Here is a 15048-nt window from a genome sequence, read left to right on the forward strand (position 1 = left end):
TTTAGTTGCTTACAGAAAATCTGTCATCTTCAAGGAGGACCATAAAAAAATGGCTATGCGCTATGCATGCAAGTGGGTACTTAAGTTCTCGGTCTCCAATCTCCATCGATCAGCATCTGTTTTTCACATGTGAAGTGCTGCTGGATCCTAATACAGTAATTAATATTACTATTATAATTATAAATATAGTAATTAATAATTAAACTCAGTCCCAGCTCAACCCATACAGAAAATTTATGAGCTCGGGTACGTTGTTTCCATTTTTCACATGTATACACCCAATTACATTGACCCTCCTGGACTCTGGGCCGTTCCTAATATGGACCTATTGGTAATTTTGGCATGAAGACGAATGTTGGTCGCCGGAGCTCTGTGTGTTACTGTGTTAGGTTATGGTATTTACAAGAAAGTTTGTCTTTGTTCTTAACTCTCTCTTTTGGCCTGACCAGCCTTCATTTTTTACATAATTTAATATTTAAAGGTTATTTTGTGTCTTCTCAAAAATAAAATAGATTTTTTTTGTTTTCTTATGGTGTCCCACTGTCCCATACGGCTATAAGCCTATACCCAACCTAAAAAAATAGTCAAATAGATATTCTTGAATTTATAAAATAGACATGTGAAAGAGAAGACGTGGGTGTTGTTATTGTTATCATGTTTACTGTTTACAGATTAGGATTGCCACAGATTGTGATCGTTGAACAACTAAATGCTGTTATTATGTTCATGTATCATGCAAATGACAACTGCGTAAAATCACACCAAACAATGCTCAACTTTTCTTCGAGTAGGAAGCTGCTCCCAGCTATATATCTTTATTATATTATATGCTTGTTACTAATGTTTATTTTCTTTTTCATCTCCTTCATTCTTTGGGGTAAAAAACTTTTCCCGGTTCAAGAAAGTTGAAACATGGTTTTGTTTTGTCCGTTTATTTCCACATGCTAATGTATTTTCTATTTAGAGAGAGAGAGAGAGAGAGAGGATGTCAACATTTAAACTCTAATCATTAAAAACATTGTATTATTAAAAAAAAAAAGAAAAAAAAAAAAAAAGAAGAAGCTAGAAACCCTATGTTACCATTGGTATTAAGTTGATGCCATTATTAATAGTCTAGATAGATCTATACTATTAACTTCTTGGATGACATATGCATATTAAATTAGATTTGCTGGATGACACAATGCACATTAATAATAGGCAAAATGGATTGTAATTTGCTGTGATATCTATTCTCTTGGCAATAATCCAGAAGCATGTGCCTAACACGTGGCATAAATTAATTGGCTTAAAGGAGGTCAAAGTATTCATCCACGTAGCTACGATTATTTTTATTTTTTTGGATAATTTTGTCACACATTTTCCACGCTCTTATTTCGACGACCACTCCCCCACACAGATCGTAAACAAGAAACCATAATTTCCTACTTCATAATTGGAGAGTGATTTCACGCGCTCTCAGTGGCGAGTCTCCGTTGTCGCCCTCGACATCATTAAAAAAGCTCCCATTAAACCAATGATGAGATAGAAGACTATACCCCTCACTACTCAGAAGTCTCCAATTATGGTCGTCTCTCAGTCACAGACAGACAGCCATTTTCATCTCCAAGCCCATCAACAACCAGCAAAACAGAAACGCCGTCGTTTCGGCGACATTGGTTTACTTATTTTGTGAGTCAGCAGTCAGCACCACTCTTCTTCCTCAACCATGAGTCAATTGGCGCTTCTCACAGAGATGTACGCAGTGAAACAGCCCACCACTCCTCTCAAGCACTCAAACATCTCCGGCGACCGGCGGTCCACCGGCTCCGGTGGTAGCTACGTCAAGGTCCGAAAGACCCATGTGCCCACTTCCCGGTCAAGGGTCAACGGGCATGGATCAGTCAAAGCCGTGATCAGTAGTGGTGGCGACAAGGCTGTGGAGGCCTCACCGCCATTGCAGAGCAAAGACGTTAATGGGCCTCTGAAACCTTCTTTGTCATCTTCTTCTGGAGGGATCGAAGTGAAGGCGGTGGTGACGATCAGGAAGAAGATAAAGGAGAAGCTCACAGAGAAGATTGAGGACCAATGGGAGTTCTTTGTTAATGGGACCGGACAGGGGATTCAGATTCAGCTCATCAGTGAACAAGTTGATCCTGGTAATCACTTTCTTTAAAGGCTTTAACTTTCCACTTTATATAAAAAATTGGTTCAACTTTTGTGTTAAAGACTTAAAGTTATACTTTTAGTGCTAAAAGTGATGTTCTGTGAATTCTGAGCCATCTAATTGATCTTTTATTTATGTTCACACAGTGACCAATTCAGGGAAGTGTGCCCAATCTGCTGTGAGAGGGTGGTTGCCAAGGCCATTGGCATCCAACTATTCACACATAGTTGAATATGCTGCTAACTTCACAGTCCCATCTGACTTTGGGTGTCCTGGGGCTGTTCTCATTACCAATCTTCATGGCAAAGAGTTCTACTTGTTGGAGATTGTCATTCATGGTTTTGATGGAGGCCCCATTTTCTTCCCTGCAAATACTTGGATCCATTCCCGCAAGGACAATCCTGAAAGTAGAATTATCTTCAAAAACCAAGTGTGAACCTTGCATTTTTTTTTTGTTTTTTTCACTTTTTGCATGAACCATTTTGCAAGAGCTATGCTTACATTGTCTTGTTCATGGAACCAGGCATATCTGCCCTCACAAACACCGCCGGGTCTTAAAGATCTTCGACGGGAGGATTTACTGAGTATCCGGGGTAATGGGAAAGGCATGAGAAAGCCACATGATAGGATTTATGACTATGATGTTTACAATGAATTGGGAAATCCTGATAAGAGTGAAGAACTAGCTAGGCCGGTCATTGGTGGTGAAGAGAGGCCTTATCCTAGGCGCTGCAGAACTGGCCGGCCTCCATCCAAATCAGGTATCATGTTCTTTCTCTAAAATGTGCAGTCCAATTATTCATATTGCATTAACTTTGTGGCATTGACATCTAATTGAACTGCTTCAAATGGCATTCAAACAGATCCTCTTTCGGAGAGTAGAATTGAAAAGCCCCATCCAGTTTATGTGCCTCGGGACGAGACTTTTGAGGAAATTAAGCAAAATACTTTCTCCGCAGGAAGGTTGAAAGCTTTGCTTCACAATCTCATACCATCTCTTGTTGCTACATTGTCAAGTACAGATATTCCCTTCAAGTGCTTCTCTGATATAGATAAGCTATATAACGATGGCTTCCTCTTGAAAGAAGAGGACCAAAAAGAAGCTCAGAATCCGTTTATGGGCAGCTTGGTGAAACAGGCTCTCACCGTTGGAGAAAGGTGGCTGAAATATGAAATCCCGGCTATTATAAAAAGTAAATACACTTGTTTTCCCTCTATATTTTCTCTTGTTTTGTAAGAAGAAAAAGGATCAGGAAAAACAAAAACTGCTTTGACTTAAGGCTCATATGTTCCATTATATTACAATACTTTGTCAAGACTCGAACCACATCAATTTGATTTACTAGGGAAAAGTCTTCTGGTCTTTAATATCTCCTGTTGTTCAATTTATGTGGTCAGGGGATAGATTTGCTTGGTTGCGGGATAATGAGTTTGCACGCCAAACTTTAGCTGGGGTCAATCCAGTGAACATTGAGATTTTGGAGGTACTATACAAACAAATCCTTTGTCAATTACTGTGTACTTGTAAATAAAATGCCCTTTTGAGAGTCCTTAAGTTGGGTTATATTTTACAGGAATTTCCAATTCTCAGCAAGCTAGATCCTGCTGTTTACGGTCCTCCAGAATCTGCTATCACAAAGGAATTGATAGAGCATGAACTCAATGGGATTAGTGTAGAAAAGGTAATGCACATCATCTTAAATGAGGGAGGAAGAGAGTTCTCATATTTCATTTATTTTCTTTAAAAAAATGCCCGCCTTGCATGACAGAGAAATGTGGACAGACTTTTATGTGAATAAGGGCATTTCTTTTCTTTCTATATATTTTAACTCTACCTCTAACATTTTATGATACAGGCTATTGAGGAGAAGAGACTGTTTATACTTGATTACCATGACATGTTTTTACCATTTATTGAGAAGATGAACTCCTTGCCTGGGAGAAAAGCTTATGCCTCTAGGACAGTGTTCTACTATACCCCGAGTGGTTGTCTGAGGCCTATAGCTATTGAGCTTTCACTTCCGCCAACATCTTCATCCCATCAAAATAAACGTGTTTTTACTCATGGGCATCATGCTACTACACATTGGATTTGGAAGCTAGCCAAAGCTCATGTTTGCTCAAATGATGCCGGAATACATCAGCTGGTCAATCACTGGTAAGCACAAATAAATTTCATTTTGCAAGGTTTACATTATGTCACATTTAACCAATTATTGACAACTTATAGCTTGTTTAGAAATGTTTTATTTTTTATTTTGTTTTAATATGAGAGAGGAGATAAAGGAGTGAATACTGAATAGATATATTTTTATTTATTTTTTAATGTGTTGGAAATTTTCTTTACCTAGGTTGAGGACTCATGCTTGCATGGAGCCTTATATAATTGCAAGTCATAGACAGCTAAGCTCAATGCACCCCATTTACAAGCTACTCCACCCTCACATGCGCTACACGTTAGAAATTAATGCACTTGCGAGGCAAAGTTTAATAAATGGAGGGGGAATAATTGAGGCTTCTTTTAGTCCGGGAAAGTATGCCCTGGAGATGAGCTCTGCAGCCTACAAGAGTATGTGGAGGTTTGACATGGAGGCATTACCAGCCGATCTTATTCAAAGGTAACATTCTAATGATTTCTAACACCTTAATCTCTTAAATTCTTTAACCACAATAAGTCCCCCTCCCATCACTTCTTATGTGCATATACACTCTGGAGCTGAGTGGTTGATGCTTGTGTAACATTTTCAGAGGCATGGCTATGGAAGATCCTTCAGCACCTTATGGCATAAAACTTGTAATTGAGGACTACCCATATGCTGCAGATGGTCTCCTCATATGGTCCGCCATAAGAGAATGGGTGGAGTCCTATGTGGAACACTTCTACTCTGAGCCAAATTCTGTCACATCTGATGTTGAGCTCCACAACTGGTGGAATGAGATCAAGAACAAGGGTCACTATGACAAGCGGAACGAGCCCTGGTGGCCTAAACTTAACACCAAAGAGGACTTATCTAGTATACTCACAACAATAATTTGGGTTGCTTCAGGTCAACATGCAGCCATCAACTTTGGCCAGTACCCTTTTGGTGGCTATGTGCCAAACCGTCCTACCCTTATAAGAAAACTCATTCCACAAGAAGACGACCCTGATTATGAGCAATTTCTTCTAAACCCACAGCAAACTTTCTTGTCTTCCTTAGCAACTAAACTTCAAGCCACCAAAGTAATGGCCGTTCAAGATACTCTCTCAACTCACTCCGCTGATGAAGAGTACTTGGGTCAGGTGAACCCTCTGCACACCCATTGGATCAATGATCATGAAATTCTCAAATTGCTCAATAAATTCTCTGCTAGACTAGAGGAGATAGAGAAGATCATTAACATGAAAAACAAAGATAGTCATCTTAAAAACAGAACTGGAGCAGGCATTCCGCCATATGAACTGCTGCTTCCCTCTTCAGGCCCTGGGGTGACTGGACGCGGAATCCCCAACAGCATTTCTATTTGATGGTTTTAGCTGGTTCAATGCTTTAGTAGGTTCTGTTTTGTTATTTACAGGGATGTTTGGTGCTACTATTTGCTTTGGAAAAATTCCCTATTCGCAAGCATTATAGCATCTTAATCAATATTCAATACTTTGTGCAATCTTAGTTTGTTTTCTAAACCAGTAGTGAAACATCTGTGATCTAGTATTGTATATGTGAATAAAGCTGCAGTCCTTATATAGCATCCTTCCTTGTCACAGCTAATAATGAAAATAGTGCACCACCAAATAAAATGAAAAACAAGAGAATGGGTCAATCTGTTTTCACAGCACTGGATAATAAACAGGCATGCATGTTTCATCCACATTTGTGTTTTGAACAGTTTTTTAACCTTTAAACAGCAAGTACTTTGAAATACATCTGCATTTTGGTTGGTGCATGCATTAGAAATCTTATTTACAATCATGAGTTTGCAGATCGAAATGTAACATCGGAAGAAAGAAACTGGAATTTATAACTTCGACAGTGAAAGTTTGATTAATTCCTTCCTCAACACTTTACCCTGTGCACTCTTTGGTATTGCATTGATAAATGTTACTCGCCGTATTTTCTTATACGGTGCAACCTACAATTGATATTACAAACTTTATTATTGTAGGGAAATCATAAATTTTCTAGTTAGCCATAATAATTCATGCAGTATAATACAGCTAAAATTGGTAAAATCATCCTTATATGCTAGTCAGGTCATTAGAATAGTCTAAATCACCTGTTTGGCAATGAAGTCCTTGACCTGTGATTCATCAATGACACTTCCAAGGCGCCTCACCACAAAAGCCATGGGTACTTGACCTGCTTCCTCATCAGGGTACCTGTCCATCATTTTCAATGTACCAAAAACACAAACTTGATGAGCAATAGAAACATGGTTCACAAAGAAGCTCAAACACAATCACATCCAAACCATAGCATAAACCACATACGGAACCACAGCTGCATCAACAATATCTGGATGGGATTGAAGCACATGCTCCAACTCTGCTGGAGCAACCTAACATGCAAATACGCAATACACAATATTTCATAATTCTTGTTGATTGAAGGGACAATATTTCATAATTCCATTGAAGCAGAATAAGCAGAATACATGTGTTTACATAGAAGCTGAATTTGGAAGGTGCAAATGAGACATACTTGGTAGCCTTTGTACTTGATTAGTTCCTTGATCCGATCAACAAAAAATAGATAACCTTCATTGTCAATATAACAGAGGTCTCCGGTTTTTAACCACCCCTCGGAGTCCACAGTTGTAGCAGTTGCTTCTTCATCACCAATATATCCTACACTAGCAATGACAACAACCCATCAAACATATTATCATCTAGTTATTGGTGCAATGCTATTTCTCTCTACTTTGTTGAGACCACGGAACCACTTAAATATTGAAAAGTAATTAGAAATAAAAAAAATAAAAAAATCAACATTACCTTTCATAGTCAATGCTCCTTTAACCCAAAGCTCTCCAGTCATTAAAGGAGGCAAACCAATGCCAGTCTCAGGGTCAACAATCTTGGCCTCAAAATTTGAGGCCAGCCTTCCGGTGGCTCCTTCTACTCGGCTTTCTTCTGGGCCAAGTGTACCAAACACTCGGCCCGTTGTCTCCGTCAGCCCATATCCCTGCACAGCCCACAAGGCCCAATAAAACACTGAATATCGTCAAGGTCTTGAAGGTCTTTTTAACACTTCGAAAGCAACAGACCTGTGCGACTTGTACGTCGGGAAGTAGTTTCTTCAACCTGGCAATCACACTCTTCGCAAGCGCAGCACCACCACACGCGATGACTTGCAGAGAGCTCAAATCGTAGCCGTCCATCGCATTTTCATTTCCATACTTCACCATGGCTACAGCCACCGGCGGGGCCCACGCCACGTGGCTGATTCTGAACCTATCGACGGCTCTCATCATCGCCTTCAGATCAAACCTACCCATCAACGCCAGCGTGTCACCCTCAGCCAACACTCTGAGGATGAACCCGAACCCGTACACGTGGAAAAATGGCACCGTACAGAGAGCCACAGCAGGGGAATAGGAAGCTCCACGCGCCTCGCGAACGGCGTAGAAACTAACCAATATGGAAATCCAGTTACGGTGAGACAACTCCACTCCTTTGACTCTCCCGGTCGTCCCGGACGAGTAAAGAATTGCGGCGGTGTCCGACTGGCTCACGCCGACTCGGAGGCGCAACTCGACCGTTGGAATCGGACACGTCATCATGGACTCGAACTCGGGCGAGTCAAGGAGAACGGTCCCGTAGCGGAGCGAATTAGGGATCTTGTGAGCGGTCGCGGAGGTAGCGAAGGCAACGACCGGTTTGCTGAGGTGGATTTGGCGGGAAATCTCGGGCTCGGTGGCGGCGGGGTTGGAAGGAGAGACGGTAACGCCGAGGAGGAAGAGAGAGAAGTAGAGGATCGGAACGTGGAGCGAGTTGGGGGAGAGAATGAAGGCGGTGTCGCCATTGCAGAGGCCGAGTCGGAACTGGAGGGAGGCTGCGAGAGTTTGGAAGCGGCGCGTGAACTCCGGGTAGAGAATGCGGTGGCCGGTGGCGGTATCGATGAGTGCTGGAGTGGATGGTAGGGGAGGAGAGGCTTGGAGGTTGGAGAGAGTGTAGTCGGTGATTGAGAGAGGTGTGGTTTCGGGAGGGAGTGGGGCTTTGGGTCTGAGGCTGTAGAAGGTCGTGGTCTTAAAACAAAACCCGCTCTTTGGATCAATGGCGGCGCCGGAACTCTGCTTATCAGACTGTTCAGCCATTTGAGATTTGATAAAGTTGAAGCTGGAGTGGACTGCAGTGGACTGAGCACTGGGTATAGTGAGTTTCAGTTTAGATTCGTCTTTATATGTTCGATACTTCGATCATGGCGATTTTGTCTTAGCATGAGTCGCGTGACCTTTGTTTGTATTGTTTGTTGTGAATTGCATGATTTTTGCTTTTTCAGCATCTTTGTTGTTGACTTCAAAAGCCGGCAAACAAGAAGTTATATCTCTCTGTCAATGCTTCCATATTAGTATATAATTAATCTTTTATTTTAAAGAAACTTGTTAATAACCTTATATTTACAATTTACTCACTGTTTTCTTCCTTTCGTTTTCTTCCTTTTGTTTTCTTGTCGTAAATTTTTGTTCTTTCGGTCAATTTTCTTCGTCATTAATACGGGAGACACTAATTACCTTTTAACTGTCAAGTTTTGTTGACTCATAAGACATTATTCTGCATATCGACGACCTATAAAAGCCATCTGGTGCAAGACAATAATCACTTTTTTTTAACGTGTTATAATATAAATAAATTTTATTAATATAAATATATTATCTAATAATACCTTTATATATTAAATTAATTATATTATATAACGATATATCGGTTATATCTAATAATTTTTTCACCACATAATAACCAGCCACATCTTATAATAACAACTATCTTTTTTTTTTTTTTTTATATTGAATAATAACAACTATCTATATAATAAAATGTGAAATTATTACACCACAAATCCACATAGTTAGTGATGGTTAATAGAATCTTATTTATTGTAAATAAATGAGATTTATGGGCCCAGATATTGAACAAATGACATGCAGCCACATTAATTGATATACAAAAAAAATTGGGATACAGGCCAATTAACTTCATGAATTTTGATTTAAATTTGAATTTCAAATCTATGTATTTCAAAATATTTTGGTACGATAAAAAATAATTAAATGTGTGGATTTCAGTTTTAATTTTTTTTTAACATGACAGTTTAATAATTTAAATATATGATTTAAGGATAAATTGGAGCACTTTTTTTTAGTACTATTATTTTCACCTCTCATCTCTATTTTTGAAAAAATTATTGTATATAACCGATATATTGACACGTGATATAACTAGTCTATGTGTTATTATATGAGTGGATATTATTAATACTATACCCTGCTAATATAAACACATCGTCCAATAACCCTTACAAGTTGAATTGGCTATATACCACGTAATGATATATCGGTTATACCCTATCATTTTTATTATTTTTGCACCCAACTTAGGATTTGTTTGACAATATTTTTAGAAGGCTTAAAGCGCTTTTACTTACGTTTGGCAAAAAAAAATTAATAGTGTTTTTGCATTATAAAAGCATTTGGAAGTGCTTCTAAATATATTTACAAGAAGCATTTAAATTTTTTTCAAAAAATTTATGTGTTTCTAATAAAAACATTTCTAGTTAAAGCAATACTGAGCAAAAGCAATTTCAATAGAAGCACTCTCAAACAGGACCGTGAATGACAAGTGCTGGTTGGCTATTGGTGACGCCTATATGTAAAAGTGGTGGTGCCTACGTGGGAAAGCCGAAGATATCAAATCAGTAGGCCCTGAAAGTTATGCCTCTAGTATAGACTGTATAGTTGGCAATGACAATTTTTTAGGTGAAATAGGAGCTTATGGCCCAAGACACAAACAGTAGAGAGTCTTCAATTAGGCGAGGAATCATTTTACAATGAGCATGCCAACAAAATTTGGGCCACTGAGGGATAGAGTCCATAATCTTGTAGCCCAGGTCCATCTTTTAACCAAGGCAGAGGATCAAACTTATGCCAAGTAATAATCTCTTTCATCAACGTGGTCCAATCATATCCTTACGTGTAATCTCCATCCCTATACGCACACCCACCACTAAATAGTCTAATACCATAATCACGCCACCTCCAACTCACTGCGAACCACTCCACCCTCTCTATAATCACCAACCCACCAATTAAATCCAAACCCCAATTAAAATGAAATAACCTCACATGGATTGATTCAGTGATTGTGGTTCGTGTTCGGCCGAGATTGGCTCACCTCAATCCAGCCAATAGAACACAAACATGTTTTTATTTGGCGGGAAAACTAGAGACATGAAATGGGGCAAGGTTCCTCGTATAAAATGTGTACTAGATTTAGCAACAGAGTGTCAGCTAGTAAACAAAGCGGAATGAGATTAGAGTTCCGACACTTTCGTTGTGAGTCATTTTTGTCTCTTTTGAAAACAAAGCGGAATGACATCATTTATCTCTTGCTAATAAAGAATTCAAGAATGGAAAGGTGGAAAGAGATTCCAAGTTCCAAGTTTCCAAGTAAGCATATTTCAAGGTTAAGTAAAGTCGCACCAAAATGGCAAAATCTCGTAAATCCTACGTTTGGGGATTAACTGTTTGGTTTCAACCATGATCCAACGGCTGAAACTCAATGACGAGATTGGAATTCAAACTGTTATTATGGTCTTGTTGGCAGACGTTGCAGTTCTAATTTTTAATTATTACTTTCGGGGATCTGAGTGATTGGGTTTTGCTTGCGGAACAAAAGGCACTTCAAGATGAAGCCTTGGTTTGATCTGATTCTTAACCAATCAATAAATTACAAAAAAATTCATACTTAAAGGACCAAAATCTCAACTGGGTAGTAACCATTTTTGCTCCAAAGCAATCAAAATCGAAACTTTAAGCTCCATAATTAAGCTCCAGCTCAAAGTCATTCATGGCTGACCCTCCTCATATAAAAACAGAGGAACCACCTGCCATGACCCCTCTTCTTGATCCTAATCACCAACACAACAACCACCACCAAGGAACAGAAGAAGAATACAAAGATACCCAATTGGATCAAACCCTTCAATGGCTAGAGACCTTTCTCACTCTCCTGGGCTTCAACCAATCTTCTATATTAAGCTTTGCCCTGTCTTGGACAGCTTTTGTGCTCATAGGTCTGGTGCTTCCGGTCCTTGTGCTTGAGCTCTTTAACTGTTCGGACTGCGTGCAGTATCAGATTAAAGGTTTCGAGCTCGTTATTGTGGGCTCGCAGGCTTGTCTGGCCGCCGTCTCTTTGCTTTGCCTCTCGCACAACCTTAGAAAGTATGGTATTCGGAGGTTCCTCTTTGTCGATCGCTATACCGGCCATATGGTGCGGTTTCGGAACGATTACATCAAGCAGATAAAGGTAAGCATCGCATAGAATTAGACAGCTTGTGTTATGAAATGGTCTACTGGTGATTTTGTGTTATGAAAATGTTGTGTGCGCTTTTTGAGTCATAAATGGTAGATTTTAAAGATTGTTTCCTAATTTTGATTGTATATATCGACCCCAAATGTGAGGCTATGGACGTACACTATCATATAGTTGTGTGGAATATGATAATCCAAACTTATGGTATATGCCACACACATGGTCTTGAATGTGAACTAAAGTTTTTCACTTTTTGGTCTGTTTCCAATTCTGTCGACTTATATGCGTAATGATGGGTAAAACTATGTATAGAACTAATGACTAAAACTATGTATAGAACTAATGACCAGTACCAGTAGGAAAGATGGTATGATTGTATGAACATAATGTGCTTACCAAAATCAGCATGTTTTCCTTTCTGCTTCAGGACCTGCAAAAACAAAACTGCATAAATATATTTGCATCAGCTCATTAATGCTCATAGGCATAGTAGATGCACCTTTCTGTTGTCCCTTCGGAAAGTAACTTCCTTTCTTTCACTAACTGCAGCCTGCAAATATTGAAAAACCTGACCAAGTTGTAGTCAGTTAACTACATCATCTCATTAGATATATTTGACCAGCAATTTCCAGTTCTGCTATACTAAGAATTTTTACTTGGATACCATATCTTCACAGGGCTCTTTTCGCTTGCTCATTTGGTGGTCTCTGCCATGTTTTCTTTTGAAGACTGCACGTGAGGTCATCCGTATAGTATATGTCCATCATGATTCATGGGGGCTGTCGGTTGCTATTTTATTAGCTTTGGTTCTTTCGTGGGCGTATGTGAGTACAATCTCTCTAACAGCCAGCATTTTGTTTCACTTGGTCTGCAATTTGCAAGTTATCCACTTCAATGATTATGGGAGGCTCTTGGAAAGGGAATCTGATGTCTTGATATATATGGAGGAGCACATTCGTCTGCGGTATCATCTCTCTAAAATAAGCCACAGGTTCCGGATCTTCCTTCTTCTGCAGTTCCTGGTTGTCACAGCAAGCCAGATTGTGACTCTATTTGAGACGACAGAATACAGTGGAAAAGTCACTTTCATAAATGGCGGTGATTTTGCAGTAAGTTCAATGCTTTTGTTACTTCATACTTAGATTCAAAAGAACCCAGACCATAATGGCTTCCACATTTTTGCTTAATCGACACTGGACCTCTGACAATTCTCTAATTATCATTGCATGCACACTAAAATTTAATTCATTAAATTTCCCTGCCTTTTTTTCCCCAAATTTCCAGGTCTCCACAGTTGTTCAGGTTGTCGGCATTATACTTTCCCTGCATGCAGCAACCAGAATTTCCCATAGAGCCCAAGGCATAGCATCACTTGCCAGTAGATGGCATGCATTAGTAACATGCAGTTCTAATGATACATCTCAGCACAGAAACTCAAACAGTATGGGGAACTTGGAAACTGCCAACACATTGAACTCACTGCATATAAGTTACTCTGAGAGTGATTTGGAGTCAGTGGATTATGTTGCAATGCCTACAAATACACAGCTGGCTACATATTTGTCCTCATATCACAGGAGACAAGCTTTTGGTATGGTTAACTTACACTACTTCTGAATTGCATCTGACTCCTTTTCCAAGTAACATTCAATAAGTTATGAGTTCATTTTTAAAAAATGGACTTCTGTTTCCTTTGATGCTATGACATGACAAAACATTAAATGGGATATAAGTCAACTAATACATGTATATGAATACAAACCAGTTTCTAATTTTTCCTGTTCTGTCGAAAGGGAGGCAAAAAAGGTAGCTGGAGTGAGGTAAATTTTGACATCATCTGAACTATGGAACATGTGTTTAATTTCTTAAGTGAAAAATTGATGTACATTTTTCTTCTGGGAGTTACTCTATACAGTGAGGTGGTTCAGTGCGTAAGCATTACATACTATGATAGTTCAATGACTTTCTGTTTGAATCTTCTTATCTGACAGAAGATATTACTATATTAATTTTCATGTCTAAAAATAACACAAAAACATCATAGACAAGCTTATCAATCCTTGTAAACTTAATACACAAGCTTCACGGCAAACCCATGATCCATTTTTCACTGGTCCTGTAATAATAAATTCATAACTTAAAATTCAGGAGTCCTTGTCATTTCATTCCAAAGTTTGTTCCATATACTGATCTAGGTCCTAAATGTATTTCTCAATCTTCTTTCGGGTGAGGAAATTTGCTTCATTCATAAATTGGCTCCAAGAAAATTGTTAAAGCTTCCCTCAATCCCAGTGCAATTGTTCAAATGTTTCAGCAGTTTTCGTTTCATTTTGAACTTAAAGTTCAAGCATTCTTTTCAATTTTCACTGTTTTCATGTTAGAAAAACAGAGACACTTGAATTGTATATTTGTATGTACCTTCTGCATGCCTTGTATGGTTGTCGTTTGTTCATGTTGTTTCTGTAGTTACATTAATGAGTTTTGCTTCATTTCTGTTGGTTGCCATTTGTCTCATGCTCTGTTGCTTTATTTCCCAATGCAGTGATGTACTTACAAACCAATCCTGGGGGGATCACAATATTCGGATGGACAGTTGATAGAGCCCTCCTCAACACAATCTTTTTCATCGAATTATCTTTGGTAACCTTTGTGCTCGGAAAGACAATAGTTTTCTCGTCGTCTTAGTAGGTGCCACTCTTTCCCAACCACATGAACATCGCAAAATTGGCCTGCAATCAAGAACTTACAGATTTACAGCCACAATTGTCATTCTGTTTTGGTTTGCACCTTCATCTCTTCGATTGTTTCCCCATGACATCTGTTGGAAGCTGTTTGCTTAACAATGTGGTTCTCGGACGTGTCCATCATCTTGTTCTCTAATACAAGTCCAACGGCAGAGAGAAATTAGAAGAGACTTGTTTGTTGTAAATTGTAAACTTGAAATTCACAATTCATGCTTCTTTTGTTTAGGTTAATAGTCATATGGTGCTCACGGTATGTATGTAGGAGAAGGGATTAAATTGATTGAACTACTGATAAGAGCAGCACTTGTGTGTTTCTCTTTTCTTCTTTTCTTGTAAGAAAGGGGCAGGAGCAGCGAAGTAGTAGCTTGTGAATGAGAAATTCAGTATTTTTCCATCACGTTTTTATCATAATTGTTCCTATTTATTAAAATTGCAATAAAATCTGTTTCGAAATTCAGAGTTCTCAAATAGTCATAAACCCATAATCCAACCCGGAGAACTAGAGCTGCGTAGTGTTAAGAACAACAAAAAAAAAAAAAAGTAGAGCTGAGGCCTTCCATTCCCATACGCACTTTGAATGAACTAAGGATTCAATTTGATCATTAACATCCTAAGAGGCCAAGTCAAAATTGGATTTTCATGTTTTTAGA

General features: G+C 38.9%; 3 protein-coding genes across 3 annotated transcripts; 2 read left to right on the forward strand and 1 right to left on the reverse strand.

Moving 5' to 3' along the window:
* Positions 1-1434: 1434 nt before the first annotated feature.
* Positions 1435-5875, forward strand: LOX6 (PLAT/LH2 domain-containing lipoxygenase family protein). The gene is made up of 9 exons (XM_086230511.1): positions 1435-2138; positions 2293-2576; positions 2670-2907; positions 3010-3339; positions 3545-3630; positions 3721-3828; positions 4003-4304; positions 4498-4764; positions 4895-5875. The coding sequence occupies exons 1-9, from the start codon at positions 1709-1711 to the stop codon at positions 5652-5654; spliced, it is 2805 nt and encodes a 934-aa protein (XP_086086637.1). The 5' UTR covers positions 1435-1708; the 3' UTR covers positions 5655-5875.
* Positions 5876-5939: 64 nt separating this feature from the next.
* LOC147294770 (4-coumarate--CoA ligase-like 9) lies at positions 5940-8549 on the reverse strand. The gene is made up of 6 exons (XM_086230512.1): positions 7391-8549; positions 7119-7308; positions 6826-6971; positions 6615-6682; positions 6401-6503; positions 5940-6256 (listed from the first exon to the last, which is right to left on the reverse strand). Exons 1-6 carry the CDS (start codon positions 8438-8440, stop codon positions 6143-6145), a joined length of 1671 nt encoding a protein of 556 aa, XP_086086638.1. The 5' UTR covers positions 8441-8549; the 3' UTR covers positions 5940-6142.
* A 2467-nt stretch (positions 8550-11016) lies between these two features.
* Positions 11017-14795, forward strand: LOC147294771 (zinc finger CONSTANS-like protein (DUF3537)). Its single transcript, XM_086232643.1, has 4 exons — positions 11017-11648; positions 12332-12763; positions 12939-13245; positions 14197-14795. Exons 1-4 carry the CDS (start codon positions 11190-11192, stop codon positions 14337-14339), a joined length of 1341 nt encoding a protein of 446 aa, XP_086088769.1. The 5' UTR covers positions 11017-11189; the 3' UTR covers positions 14340-14795.
* Positions 14796-15048: the final 253 nt, after the last annotated feature.

This window comes from Dryas octopetala, chromosome 2 (assembly GCF_963921425.1).
Source record: "Dryas octopetala chromosome 2, drDryOcto1.1, whole genome shotgun sequence".
Classification (NCBI taxonomy): Eukaryota; Viridiplantae; Streptophyta; class Magnoliopsida; order Rosales; family Rosaceae; genus Dryas; species Dryas octopetala.